At 35.4% G+C, this 12,849-nt stretch overlaps 1 protein-coding gene across 1 annotated transcript in view; it reads left to right on the forward strand.

Moving 5' to 3' along the window:
• The window catches only part of dctd (dCMP deaminase), a 44,022-nt gene extending 32,181 nt beyond the window's left edge, over positions 1-11,841 (forward strand). Inside the window, exon 6 of the mRNA XM_056472108.1 lies at positions 11,684-11,841. Within this exon, the coding sequence (XP_056328083.1) occupies positions 11,684-11,786 (103 nt within the window). The 3' untranslated portion in view covers positions 11,787-11,841. The remainder of the gene's footprint in view (positions 1-11,683) is intronic.
• The last annotated feature ends 1,008 nt before the right edge of the window (positions 11,842-12,849 follow it).

Below are 12,849 nucleotides of genomic sequence, written 5' to 3' on the forward strand. Positions count from 1 at the left end.
CAATTTAATATTACAACATCAAACCTGACAGATGCATTGTGTATGTCCATGCCTGCAGTGTTGCCTTAAAAATAAAGAACAAAGATGCTGAAAATAATTGATTAAGTTTTACTCATAAATCCATCAGTGTTATTACAGTCAATAAAGTGGTCAAATAAGGATAGCAATATATCCAATATATTATTATTGATAATAATATATTTTGCAAAATAATACAAATATTTTTAAATAAATTAATTGGAATTATTCTGGTTTTAATGGACTTGTTTTTGCTTGTTTTTTTTTGCATCAAGATCTGGCAACACAAATGAGTCACGCTTCATGCTACTTTCTTGTTATTTGTTGCTCTGTGAGGCTGATTAGTCCATGCATGCAGAAAAGATGTGGTTTAAAATGCATCATAGCCACTTGTTCAGTCTGGTTAAGTAGAAACTTATTATTTGTGGAAAATACAGTTTTTAATTTTCCATTATTTCACAATTTAATTTTTAGCAGGAAAAACTTGCTGTGACAGGGACACTCCTTGTCTTTCAGTTTTGATGAAAGCTAGAATACCGCATTTGACATCGTATCGACATGATCCAAAGGTATAGGAGTTATATTTATCTTTCAAAGATGCAGCTATGAGCAGGGTGGCTAGCTCTGCTTCTGGGCATAAAAAAAAACTGTGTTTTGAAGTTGTTTTAGGATGGTTGCTGCACTGACATCAACTGATTAGCATGTTTTTATGGATTGAGGTATTGATTGAGATGCATTTACAATTACTTTTACTGAAAATAGGCACCTAGTGTTGTCATGATACTGAGTTTTGTCCATTTCCCGCTAACATTTGATCACGGATGAGCACATTCTTAAACACCGCTTATTCGCATTGTTGCATGTTTACAAAGATACAGGGACACTGGAGCATTGTAAAGCTGTGAAGATCAGCTGGCCTGTCTATGAGCCGACATAATAATAATAATAATAATAATAATAATAATAATAATAATAATAATAATAATTTGCTTACATTTATATAGAGCTTTTTTGGACACTCAAAGCACTTTTCACTAATTTTTTTGGGGAGGATCTTCTCATCCATCAATGTGCAGCATCCATCTAGATGACGCTACTGCAGCCATATTGTGCCAGACCACACACCAGCTGATTGGTGGAGAGGAGACAGATTGATGAAGCCAATTATGATATGGTGATGATTAGGAGGCCATGGTGAGCAGAGGTCAGTGGGCAGATTTGGCCAGGACGGGTTAAACCCCTGCTCTTTTTAGAAGGACATCCTGGGATTTTTAATGATCACAGAGAGTCAGGAGCTTAGTTTAAAGTCTCATTGGAAAAACAACACTCACTGAGCAGTAAGGAGTCCCCGTCACTATACTGGGGCATTAGGACCCACACAGACCACAGGTTGAGCGCTCCCTGCTGGTCTCACTAACACCACTTCTGGCAGCAACCTAGTTTCCCATGTGGTCTCCCATCCAGATGCTGACCGGGCACAGCCCTGCTTGGCTTCAGTGGGCTACCATGTGAGAAATGCAGAGAGCTAGTTGCCGGCATATGTGTGATCTGCTGAAGAATCGACTGCTCTAGTGTCCCTGTATCTGTTTAAACACTGATGAAGAGCGGTGAACTGATGACCTTCACAGCCAATCACAATCATTTCTGTTGAGAAATTGTTACTATTTCCACTGTGTGGAAGTGTAGGATTTTCAGTCCATAATATTGTAGTAATATTAATGTACCTAATGACCTAGGTATGTGTAAGAGAAAGAGTACTGCTGACTAACTAACTTTTCCATCTGTATAAAAATAAACAAAGAACAGTTATCGTACACTTACGAAATCTGTTGAGACAGGATAATCAACATGAACTGGAACCGCATCTTTTCTTTCAAAAGACGACAAGTGGCAAATCTGGATTTCCCCATCTTCAGATGCGAAAAAGCTCTCAGGTAAAAAATGTTTCTTAAAATGGAAATGGAAACAAAACCTTCATTGTGGCACATTTAAAAACGCAACACTGACGACCCATGTCTCCGAGCAATTCTTCTACTTGTTTGAATTACAGTTGGCAACACAATGTGGCATCTCTCTGAACACTGTAACAGTTAAAAGGAGTTTTCAAAGCTATATCATGCATATTAATGAAAATGCATCTTGTTCACAATAGAGCGTGCTTGGTTTGGCCACTTTGTACCAGCCATACAGACAGCCAATCCCTATGCTGGAATTTACACAATGCCGTGATGTAGTTTCAAACTTTCATTTTAAACCGGAAGAACAACCAAAGAACAACGCAAAAACAACCAATTTTCACTTGTTAGTGAAATATGTGTCCTAATAGTGTTTTTAGCAGCGCGGCACGACTGTCAACATCTCATTCGTTTTGGTGTTTTGTGACTTTTTTTTTAAGTACACGCTCAAATGTTATTGGGAAATGGACGTTTTAAAAATTGCAGTATCGAAATTCAGTATCGTGACAACACTACAGTCACCAAACAAACACAATTTTTGTAAAGAACAAATCTCAGATACCAAGTAATGTTACAAACATACTATTCAAGCGCAGCATGACGACAATGTTTAAATCAACCATGTAGTTCAAAGCACTTAATAGGAACACTGAGGCTGAAAGAGGCAAATGTAAATGCAAACATTTAACCCCCCTAAACGCATAATGTAAGGGAAGAAGTCCTTCATTTTATTTTAATGAGATGCAGGATTAACCGACTACTCGGCTGAACTCTCCGTGGGGTTTGCAGTCCTAACAGAGTCCTCTTTATGTTGGAGAGAGCCAGCGGGAGCCACAGCCAGAGCGGACAGGACTGAAATCTCATCTCCCCGGTTGTATGTACACACTATATATAGATGAACAGTAAATATACTCTGAAGCCTTTCATCAGAGTCAGATCAAATAGGACTGGGGGGACATGAGCCTGAGGAGACAAAAGGAGTAGATCCGCCTGAAGATGAAAATCAGGAAATCTTTTAAGATACTTTCATGCCTCTTGCCCGTCTTTGAGGGTAGCAAGGTTAATTCCCCCGCTGCCCATTTTTGAAGGCAGTTCTCCGATACTTCTACTGTTACTATGAATTTGGCCTGCTCAATTTCTGCATTTTCATCCCTTTAGCTCTTTGATTGCAGGGTCATAGAATTAAGTACATGTTAAAATTCATTTAACACTCGTCATGTTTTATTTTTTTAATCCCTAATGTGTGTTCTTATCTATACCATTGGTTTTTATCTAGACTAATGCCGATATTCAGTAATTCAATATATTGTGAAAACGAACATGCTAGGGCTGCACAATATATAGTTTCAGCATTGATCTCGCAATGTGTGTCCGCAGCAGTCACATCGCAGGATATACAACGTTAAGTTGGCAGTATAATTGGTCAACAGTTGAGAATACATGAGATTTATGGAGTCATTACACCTTTTAACCATGACAGAATGAAACCTTGTCATTTGCATGTGTTTTAAAGGCATTTCGAGAAAGTGGCACAGGGTTGTAAAACGACAACGTAACCTTAATGGTGGAAAATTTTACTGATTTATTAATGCAATGAAGACTGTACAGTGTTATTTTACTTTACATTATTTAAATTCTGTAAATGTTTGACTTTCCAGAAAACCATAAACAGCTGTTTATTTTACTTCTTTCTTTGCTTTATTGTAATTATTCTTGCAATTTTATCATGATTATTTAAAACATGATTCACATTTTACAAAATTGACCCAACCAATCTTAACGAATTATTTCCCCGCCCACAAATAGAGCTATTCAAGCTATCTTAGATTAAATTAGGTTAAATTGTATTCATATCGCAATATATATCGCAGAAAAACAAAATATCGCAATGTCAGATTTTTCCAATGTCATCCCTAGTGTTCGAGTGTCTTTTAAGAACATTTAGATTGTAGTATTGGCAGGGGTTGTTTATCACAGCACCAAATGCTTGAATATTTTTTTATTGCATCTTTTTATTAACATTTTAACTATTAATCACAAAATGCAATGAATTAAACCAACAAAGCCCATTTGAACAATGCAATGCTAAAGACATAAAATAAATTTACACACACACACACACACACACACACATACACATACACATGAATGATTGAAAAACAAAATGTGTAACTAAATGAAAATAAATAAGGATGAAATAGTAAAATAAAATGCATAAATTGAATTATTATGACATATCATAACTCAAAATACAGCTTGAAAAAACATCAATAAAATCCAAGTTAGGAGTTCACATTTGAATGAGAAGCCTGAGTGGACATATGAATGACACAGTTAAGGAATTCTTAGGGAATCATTTCCCTAATAGTATTGTGCCATTCTTTTAATGATGGAGGTTTGTCACTGATCCAGTTTATCAGTATATTTTTCCTGGCAGCAAAGGCTAAAATGCTTGAAGAATTAATAGGCAGTTCATTTTTAAACATTAACATTTTAACAATAATCTGGCCTACGATGTTGAAAGTTCTGTGACTGTTGAAATTCTGTGAAAAACTACACTCTTTATTTAACTCTGTACAGTAAGATTCTGTTAACTAGGTGATGCTAATGTCTGTTAATGCCAAAAAACACATTCAAAGTTGTAATCATTTTATTAAATGGAGTTAATAACTAGTAAAATGAACTAGTATTTTTATCAAATGAATTTTTTTGCATCTTTAACAAAATTTTAATGTATTTAATACTTTAATAAAAAGCTTTTTAATGATGGCAGTTTAAAGATGCCTGTCATATGGTGAATGAAGTCACATGCATTGCTCAGGTCTGAGTTTTTCCACACACTTCAACAGTGTAAAAATCTTGATGGTTCTGTGGGTCTCTAATTCTTTTTTGTATTTTATATTGGATTTAAGTAGGGTTATTGGCTGGGCCATTTTACAGCTTGATTTTCTTTCTCTGGAAGCATTTGAGAGTTTCCTTGGCTGTGTTTTGGATCATTGTCTTTTTGAAATCTCCACCCATATGTCATCTTCATCATACTGCTAATGTGGATACTGGACTGGAGCAGCTAATATTTATTTACAATGAAGGGCAGAGGGTTGCTGAAGAAGTTATGAGAGATTTTAGCTGCTCTCTGGGCTTTCACTGCATTTCTACACCTCCCTTTTTCATGTGCTCATTAATTTTCTTTTATAACTTCGTTTGTTAACAAATTAGATTTGTTTCTTCTTTACATATATGGATTTCTTTTGTCGCTATCAACATCTGGTGAAAATTTCAAGTCAACATCACCTTTAGATATATGTTTTCTGAGAAAAATGGTGATGTGTTCAATACTTCTTTTCCCTGCTGTATTTTGCTACACTTTCACCAGTGGAGTATTGATTATATTCATGTATGCAGAGGCCCTAAAAAGTGTTTGGACACTTAAGCCGCTCTTAAATGCAGGCATGCCTTTGCATTTATGGAACAGATAGAGGCCTATTATTTGCATGGTGAAGAAGGTGTGGAATCCAGTCATAAAAATGAATTAGCTTTATAATGCAGAATGTCCCAGAATTTTGGTCGTAGAGCTGTGCACATAATCAAAATGAGATGTGAATTAGCAGCTGTAAAATTCTGAGGACAGTTTATTTTATTTGTGAGAATTACTGACTGCTCTGAGAGTTACTATATGTATTTTTGCTGTTTCAAAGAGTCTCTTGTTATATTACGTACACAAAGACTCAAATATCTTTGACAACCCACCAGAATTAAAGAATGTCTTAATTTGAACAAATGGTGAGAGAAGTATAATGATATATTACAGTAGATTTTACTTCTCAATGCAATAAAACAAGAGGTAGTAATGTATTTTAATAATTTTTTTTAAGTTCATTATTTGTTTAAACTATTACACAATTGTTCTTCAATATTTTCATTTTTAGCAGAAATAAAATGTAGTAAAAATATATAAAAATGTGCATTTTGATATCTTAAACTTGTTAAATTGATTAAGTTTTATGATTTTAATTGATCCTTCGCTAAGCCACACCCAAAAACCACCACCCACCAATCATGGCTTAGCAACCGTAGCTACGCGCAGGGGCTCGGTCAAGCGAGGGTAAACAAGCCAAAGCGTTCTGCATATGGATTGTGCAAATCTGACACCCGGTATCCTTAAAGTTTGGACAGGGTGGTGGAATTTTTCCCTTTTCAAAACCTAAAACCCAAGGGGAGAAATGCCAGCGTGGATCAAGCTCTGTGAGGGGCGCTAAAGGAGCGGAGTTAAGTTGGTTTTACAACACACACCTCTTACGTTACCATAAAAAGATCTAAACTGTGTTTCCTACAAAAAATACAAAGCAGGTTATGTTTCCCAGCTGTCTTTTTTTTTTGCTCTATATTATGAGCACTGCTCCGTTTAAGCCTTCGCCATAGTAGTCATAGAGTAGCAATCATATTTCCATCTGTTTCACTTGCGATCAATATACTTCACATGCAGCTGTTTTTCAGTCATTTATAACGCTCGTTCCCATGTCAGAGCTACAATTCACTGATGTTTTCATCTGTCTTTTGGAGATTTAGTCATCGGTGACTGTTATAGCGGGTTAGTGTCTGCTTTTTTTTTTTTGGAGTCGAATTAATATTTGCTGGTAAGGAAAATCTATTTGTTCACTTCTGCTATTTATACTTTGATTTGCATTTCAGTTTTTTTTTTTTTTTTTTTTTACTTAACCGCAAATTGGAATAGAAACGATATAAAAAGCACACAAACATACTGACAGTTATAGGTACTGTACATTGTTATTGGTCAGTGATACTAATATTTAGCACAAATCCATCAATTTCCCCTTTCTGGCTGTTCTTTCTATGAATGAATGATGTAGGAGTACTGTCCATGCGTGTTTCCTCGTCGGTTAGTAACGCTATATTTCACAATTAATCTATCAGGCTTTTTGCCTAAAAAAAGAGAAATTGTTAAAATTGTTTTTATTAGATTATTTTTACATTTCACCTCTCCTGCTGTGCATGAACTAAGCTGTTGAATGGTCAGCGTATGAGGCGGGTAGGCTAACCTAGCTTCAATTTTGATTGTTATTTTCTAATTGGTTGCCTATTATGTCATGAATATACCTCTGTGATGCATACTGCAGTCCTTTTTTATCTGGCTTTCTCGGATATCTCACCTGTTCACCAAAAATTACTAATTATATCCCTGGCAATGTCTGACACCGGCTCATACATATTGTAATAGACATGCCGGGCGCGAAAGCTTGACAGGCGTAACAACAGTACCTAAGGAGGGTGGAGCTTCGAGAAGGGTCAATTAACTAAAACCATTTTATTTTTAACCATCATTAGTATGGTTAATTGTTAAAAAAATCTGAGAACAAATGCAGAAAATGTTCAAATATAATTATTAACACATATAATGTTTGTGTGTGTATTAAGGTTGCGTGATATTGAAAAAAGTTTAACGTTACAATTTTTTTTTTATTATGCAATTATATATTGCGATAGGAAAACAATTGATCTAGATGTGCTTAATAACTATTTGGAAAGAATTTGATTATAGATTGATTGGGATGATTCTGTAGCAGAGTGCATATGCATAAAACATAAGAAGCAATCAACAAGCATAGACGAATTAAATAAAGAAAAAAATACAAACTAAATAAACCACGTTTGATTGTTGAACTGTATTCAGGTATACAATAATTAAATAATCAAATGTAAAATAATACTGCATAGTCTTGGTTTTATAAACAGTTGCTATTCATTTGTCAAAGTTACAAACGGTACAATTTCTTAGGCCAGAATGCTTTAAAAATTCTTACACAGTCACAGGCCTAAAAAAAAACACTGCTAAATGATCAATTCTATTACAGACTCAACATTTTGTATACATGTGATGTAAGCATGTGTAAGTAATATGAATCATTCTCATATCTTTTGCGAGTTTGTTATTTGAGATGTGGAAAGCTGCTACAAAGAGAGACACTGAAAGCGGCGGCATAGAGAGACACTGCAGCGAGGCTAAAGATTGTGGATGTTTTGACTAATAAATATGAATTTGTAGCTAAATTGTTAGCGGTGCCAAACAGCATTTCCTATTGTTTACATTCCTGTTTACGTTCTTGCTACCACATACCATTAACACTAGAAACTGCATGTAATAGAGAAATTTTAATAAAATACTTACAGGTTGTGGCTCATAATCCACAGCTTCGTCGGTTGGAGGAGTTTTTAGCCGAATCCAGCACTGAACTGAAAGAGATTCTGGAAGTTCTCCTTTGTCAAATGCTAGCTATATCTTTTTTTTATTTTTTATTTTTTTTTTATAATTCACTGAAACATAATGAAAATTAAACTGTAGGCACTTCTCTCTTTGTGTTGTGTCCTTTGGAAGCCCAAATACAGAAACAGAAGAAGTTCTGTGGAAATAGCGTTTGGATGGAATTTTAGCTTTCTCTGCTGTAACATTGGATGTATTTTTTGTAGTCCCCAAACTTCATTTACTGAAGGCTTTGCTAAGCTAACCCTAAAACCATTAGCTTCCTTTGCATTGAACATCTTACATTTAGAGATGTTGTTTGTTCACACAGCTACATTACACATCAACTAAAGTTTAAAATATATGATATCGTAGTGGACCACTCCTATAATATTTTTTTGAAAAAATAAAGGACAACATATGTTTGCAGGTAACATTTAACAGGGTCATAGGGATATACATTTAAAATAATCAAGATTAATCCAGTAAATCTAGCAAATATTGTTGTTACTTTTGACCCACCCTTGTGCCACTTTCCCTACTAATGGGGCCAAAAGTAACACTGCAATTTACGTTTAAAGTGAAATTATTTTGAAGTTGTTCAACTTTTTTTTTTTAAATACCACCCTGTATTGGTAGACCACACTTTTAAGTTCGTAACCAAAGCAAAAATTTATTTCTGTCTGAAACATTATCTTTTATTAAGGTTTTTATGAATTTGGTACTTTCGTCCCCACTTTCCCCTACTATAATCATGGCAGAGACAAAAGAAGTGAAATATTATTACTATTGTTTAAAAATGTATTGAAAAAAAAACCTTTCTTGGGTAAACAGCACAAATCTTGATGTAGGAAGCTTTTATTTTACATTTGACTATGTTCTGCTTGCATATTCAATGAAAGGTTTAGACTTGACTTTGACTACCAATGAACTGCATTAATAGGCCATGTTTCCAGTAGCAGATGAACCGGAATGAAGGATGCACGAAGGTGTTATTAAAACATCACCAATGCGCTGCAGAATTCTGCATTCTGAATTCTGAATAAGAAGATGAATCTATTTACTCGCATCAACTGAGGGTGGCTTAGCATTAAAGAACATTGGATAGCAAGAGACAAAGCTTTGTGGTCGTTCATGGACTTAGTCTTTGAATACTTCTGCTGTCAATAGACTAGAGATATTCTATCTGTACTGGCCTTTGTTGCTTTAGCGGTTTGATGATGAGGAATAGATTTTTGCCACATACAACTCATCTCATGCTGAGAGGAACGGGTTAATGCAACAATGAAGAGTAAAAAAAAAAAAAAAAGAGTTGGGTAGAAGGTGAACTGAACATAATAAAAGAAATGAAAGCAGGGTTTGTGAAGCAGTCGCAGAAGGCGAGGCTAAAAGTGGGAAAAATAAGTAGTTTACCACCTGCTGGTTTAGTTCATGTTGGCAGGGTATTTTCCTGTGGGATGTTGGGGTGCTTGGTCCCTGCTGGCAATGCCTTATGAAGAGGTTTCCGCTTGTGTTTTCTCATGAGCTTTAGTGTGTAATTGGTTTCCTCAACCGGTGTGACAATGAGAACAAGTGAATTTTTTCCCATTTTATTAAGGTGGTTTATAAAATAAGGGGCCCTATCATACACTCGGCGCAATAAGGTGCAAGTTGTGTTGGGTGCGATTTGTTGCTATTGTCAGACCAGTGCAACTGTAATTTTCCTGTTTTGCACCACGTTGTTTAAATGGCAAATACATTTGCATCACTTTGTGGACTCATGGGTGTGCTAGTCTAAAATAGAGGTGTGTTAGGGCACATTGTTGGTGCGTTGTTATTTTGAAGAACTGAAATAGATTGCGACATTGACCATCTGAAAGCAGGTCTGAAGTCAGGCACAGAGCATGCTAGTTATGCGCTTATGTGGGTTCAAACACTTACACACAGGATATACAAAAATACACAAATATCTTTACATGTAAAAACAATTGAAGGATTGAAACGTTACAAAAATTATTATTTTCAACATGAAAATAAAAAACAATGCCTCCATGCCTTCATCTCAGAAGGGCTTTTTTCAGTTTGTTCATAACAATTTGCATTTGTATAATGTTATACTGTTATTAGCAGTATTATTTATTATATGCATGTTTATATTTGTTTTAATAAAAACAAGTTTAGATTTGTCCACCTGTCGGGTTTTGGAGATGTTTGCGTCACTATATGAGACATAAGAATGAGATGTGTGTTTGGATATAACTCAGTTTTTTTGTCCACACTTCGTTATTATTGTTCATTTATTCATTTGCTGGAAATTAGAGCTGAATTTAGAAATAGTTGTGAATCAAATCTTTGCACTTAACAAATAAAATGAAAAATGTATGCTAATGGATGTCTTTAGTGGAGTGCGTACAACACTGTTTCCTTATCCACGAAAGTAAAGAGTAAAAGTAAAGAGGCCTGCTGCAGATGGTCAGTTTAACTTTTCTCGCTAGTGAAGTGTTCAGTTTTTCCACTTACAAAGTTCGTCATGTAAATAGCAAATGCGCCTTGGCTTGACACAACTCACCGTTTTTTAAGTGTTAACACTTAGCTGATGATTGATAATAAAGCCTGTTTGGCATGCTGTCCTGGGAGAGAGCCCTGAGCTTATGAGATCCTCGAGCCCTGGGCTCCCTCCAGTTTGCAGAGCGAGAGGGGAGTTTGAGCTCAGGTAGATCTCGATTAACTCCCCCAGCTTATTTCTGGCTAATGACAGATATGGATGGCTGAGGAAAGGTGTTTTTGCTAAGAGCTTGGTTATGATTTCAATTTTGGTATGTTCAATTTACTTAGGTTGTGTGTATTTTGGATTGTGTGAGGAAACCGGAGAACCCAGTGAAAACCCCCGCGAGCTCGGGGAGAATGAGCAAACTACGCACAGAAATGTCATCTGGTTTAGTAGGGACTTTAACCAGAGACATTCTTGCTGTGAGGCAACAGTGGTAATCACTGGGCCTCCGTGCCGCCCATCTGGAAAGGAGGGGGAGTAGGGGTGGGTAATTCTTCAAGACAAAGATAATGAGATGAGAAAACTCTGGTTATTTATAGTGAATTAGGAATCATCTGATTGGAGAATCAATCATGAGCTGATGCGGGAGCAGCTCAGAACAATCACAAGCATGTGATCCTCTCAAAATTACTTTATAAATAAACTTCACAAAGGGAATGGGAGATGATGCACTAATTGGTTTAATGCACACTATGCTCAAAACACACCCATAACTCATTAAAGAATAAGCACAAGCACAAGGACAAGGAAATTTTTTTTTGTCCTTAAAATAGCAAAAGTGGATTCGGACACACCCTTAATGCTTTTGCATCATGAGCCTTAGACTTTGCGACTAGATCATTAAAATAGAACCCATGGTCTTAGTTTGACTAGAGTGTCAATCTATTTATGAGTCAGTAATGTGTTTTTTTTTCTGTCTTTCAGGCAATTCAAGCCAAAGCAAGGCCGTATTGTCATTGATTTTAATTCAATCAACCACTCTGACTTGAAAAGCTCCAATGGTTTTGCGAATGTGCAGTCACCATAGAATGAAGAACTTTGATTATGACACTCAGAATGAATAAAACATTGTTTTATTTTTCCATCTGGCTTTTGGGGTTGTTATGCACTTTTTGTTTCAAATCTCTGTTTCTTCTGATCTTGTAAGTTGCTGAAATTAGCCATTGTTGACCTTTTGAATGTGTTTATGTATGTGCTGTTATGTGTTGGGTAAAGTTATTTTTCGAACGAATATTACAATCCTGAGTCACTTTATAAAAAAGTTACTTTGTAAGGGGTGTAATGTGAAAACATGTGCTATTTTTGCATTTCTTTTAGATCAAGATAGGCATAAAATTGTAATTTATTGCTTTAAAAAAAAAAAAACTTTACCCTACTCTGGCTGTAATACCATTATCAATTTGCATGCAAAACAGCAGCTGCTGAGTGACCTTGGCTGATTCTTGATGCGTTTTTAAAAATTGATTCTTTTAGAGTTTCATTTATGATAAGTGAGCTGGCAAAATCAAGTTGGATGCCAACATTAACTAAATAAAATGGTTTACCTTTTTCCTTTTTGTATCTATTTGTATTCTCACTGTAACTATCAAATGTTCATGACTGCATTTCTCATGTCCATGTTTTTTTCTTAAGTGCTGTAGCAGATAAACCTCATGTTCTGTCAAATCCACAATGTTTTTGTGCATATTGAGTCTCTGCAGGTTAGAACCCACAACTTCATGATTTAATAAAAAAGAGACTTATGTTTGGAAAGAACTGTTTGTGACTGTTACATATCATACTATGATCACACTCAGAAAACAATAAAAAAAAGAGAAAATAAAATGACTCATTCTTTTTGGTTCATAGGCATCCTGTGAGAGTCAGAATTATGTTTTTTCATTACACAGGACTAAATAAATCAAAGCTGTCCGCAGAGTTGCTGTTGTATTTCATGAATACATTACTGAACTTTTTATCATCACATTTTTTTGTTACAGGTCAAAAGTTCATTGAGAATTCCTTTGAGTTGCAGAACTTGTTATGCTTTAGTTTAAGTACCAATTGCCACTATCAAATAGTGGCTTATTGCCTTGCCTGTTTATTTATAA

The sequence above is a fragment of the Danio aesculapii genome, chromosome 1 (assembly GCF_903798145.1).
Source record: "Danio aesculapii chromosome 1, fDanAes4.1, whole genome shotgun sequence".
NCBI lineage: Eukaryota > Metazoa > Chordata > Actinopteri > Cypriniformes > Danionidae > Danio > Danio aesculapii.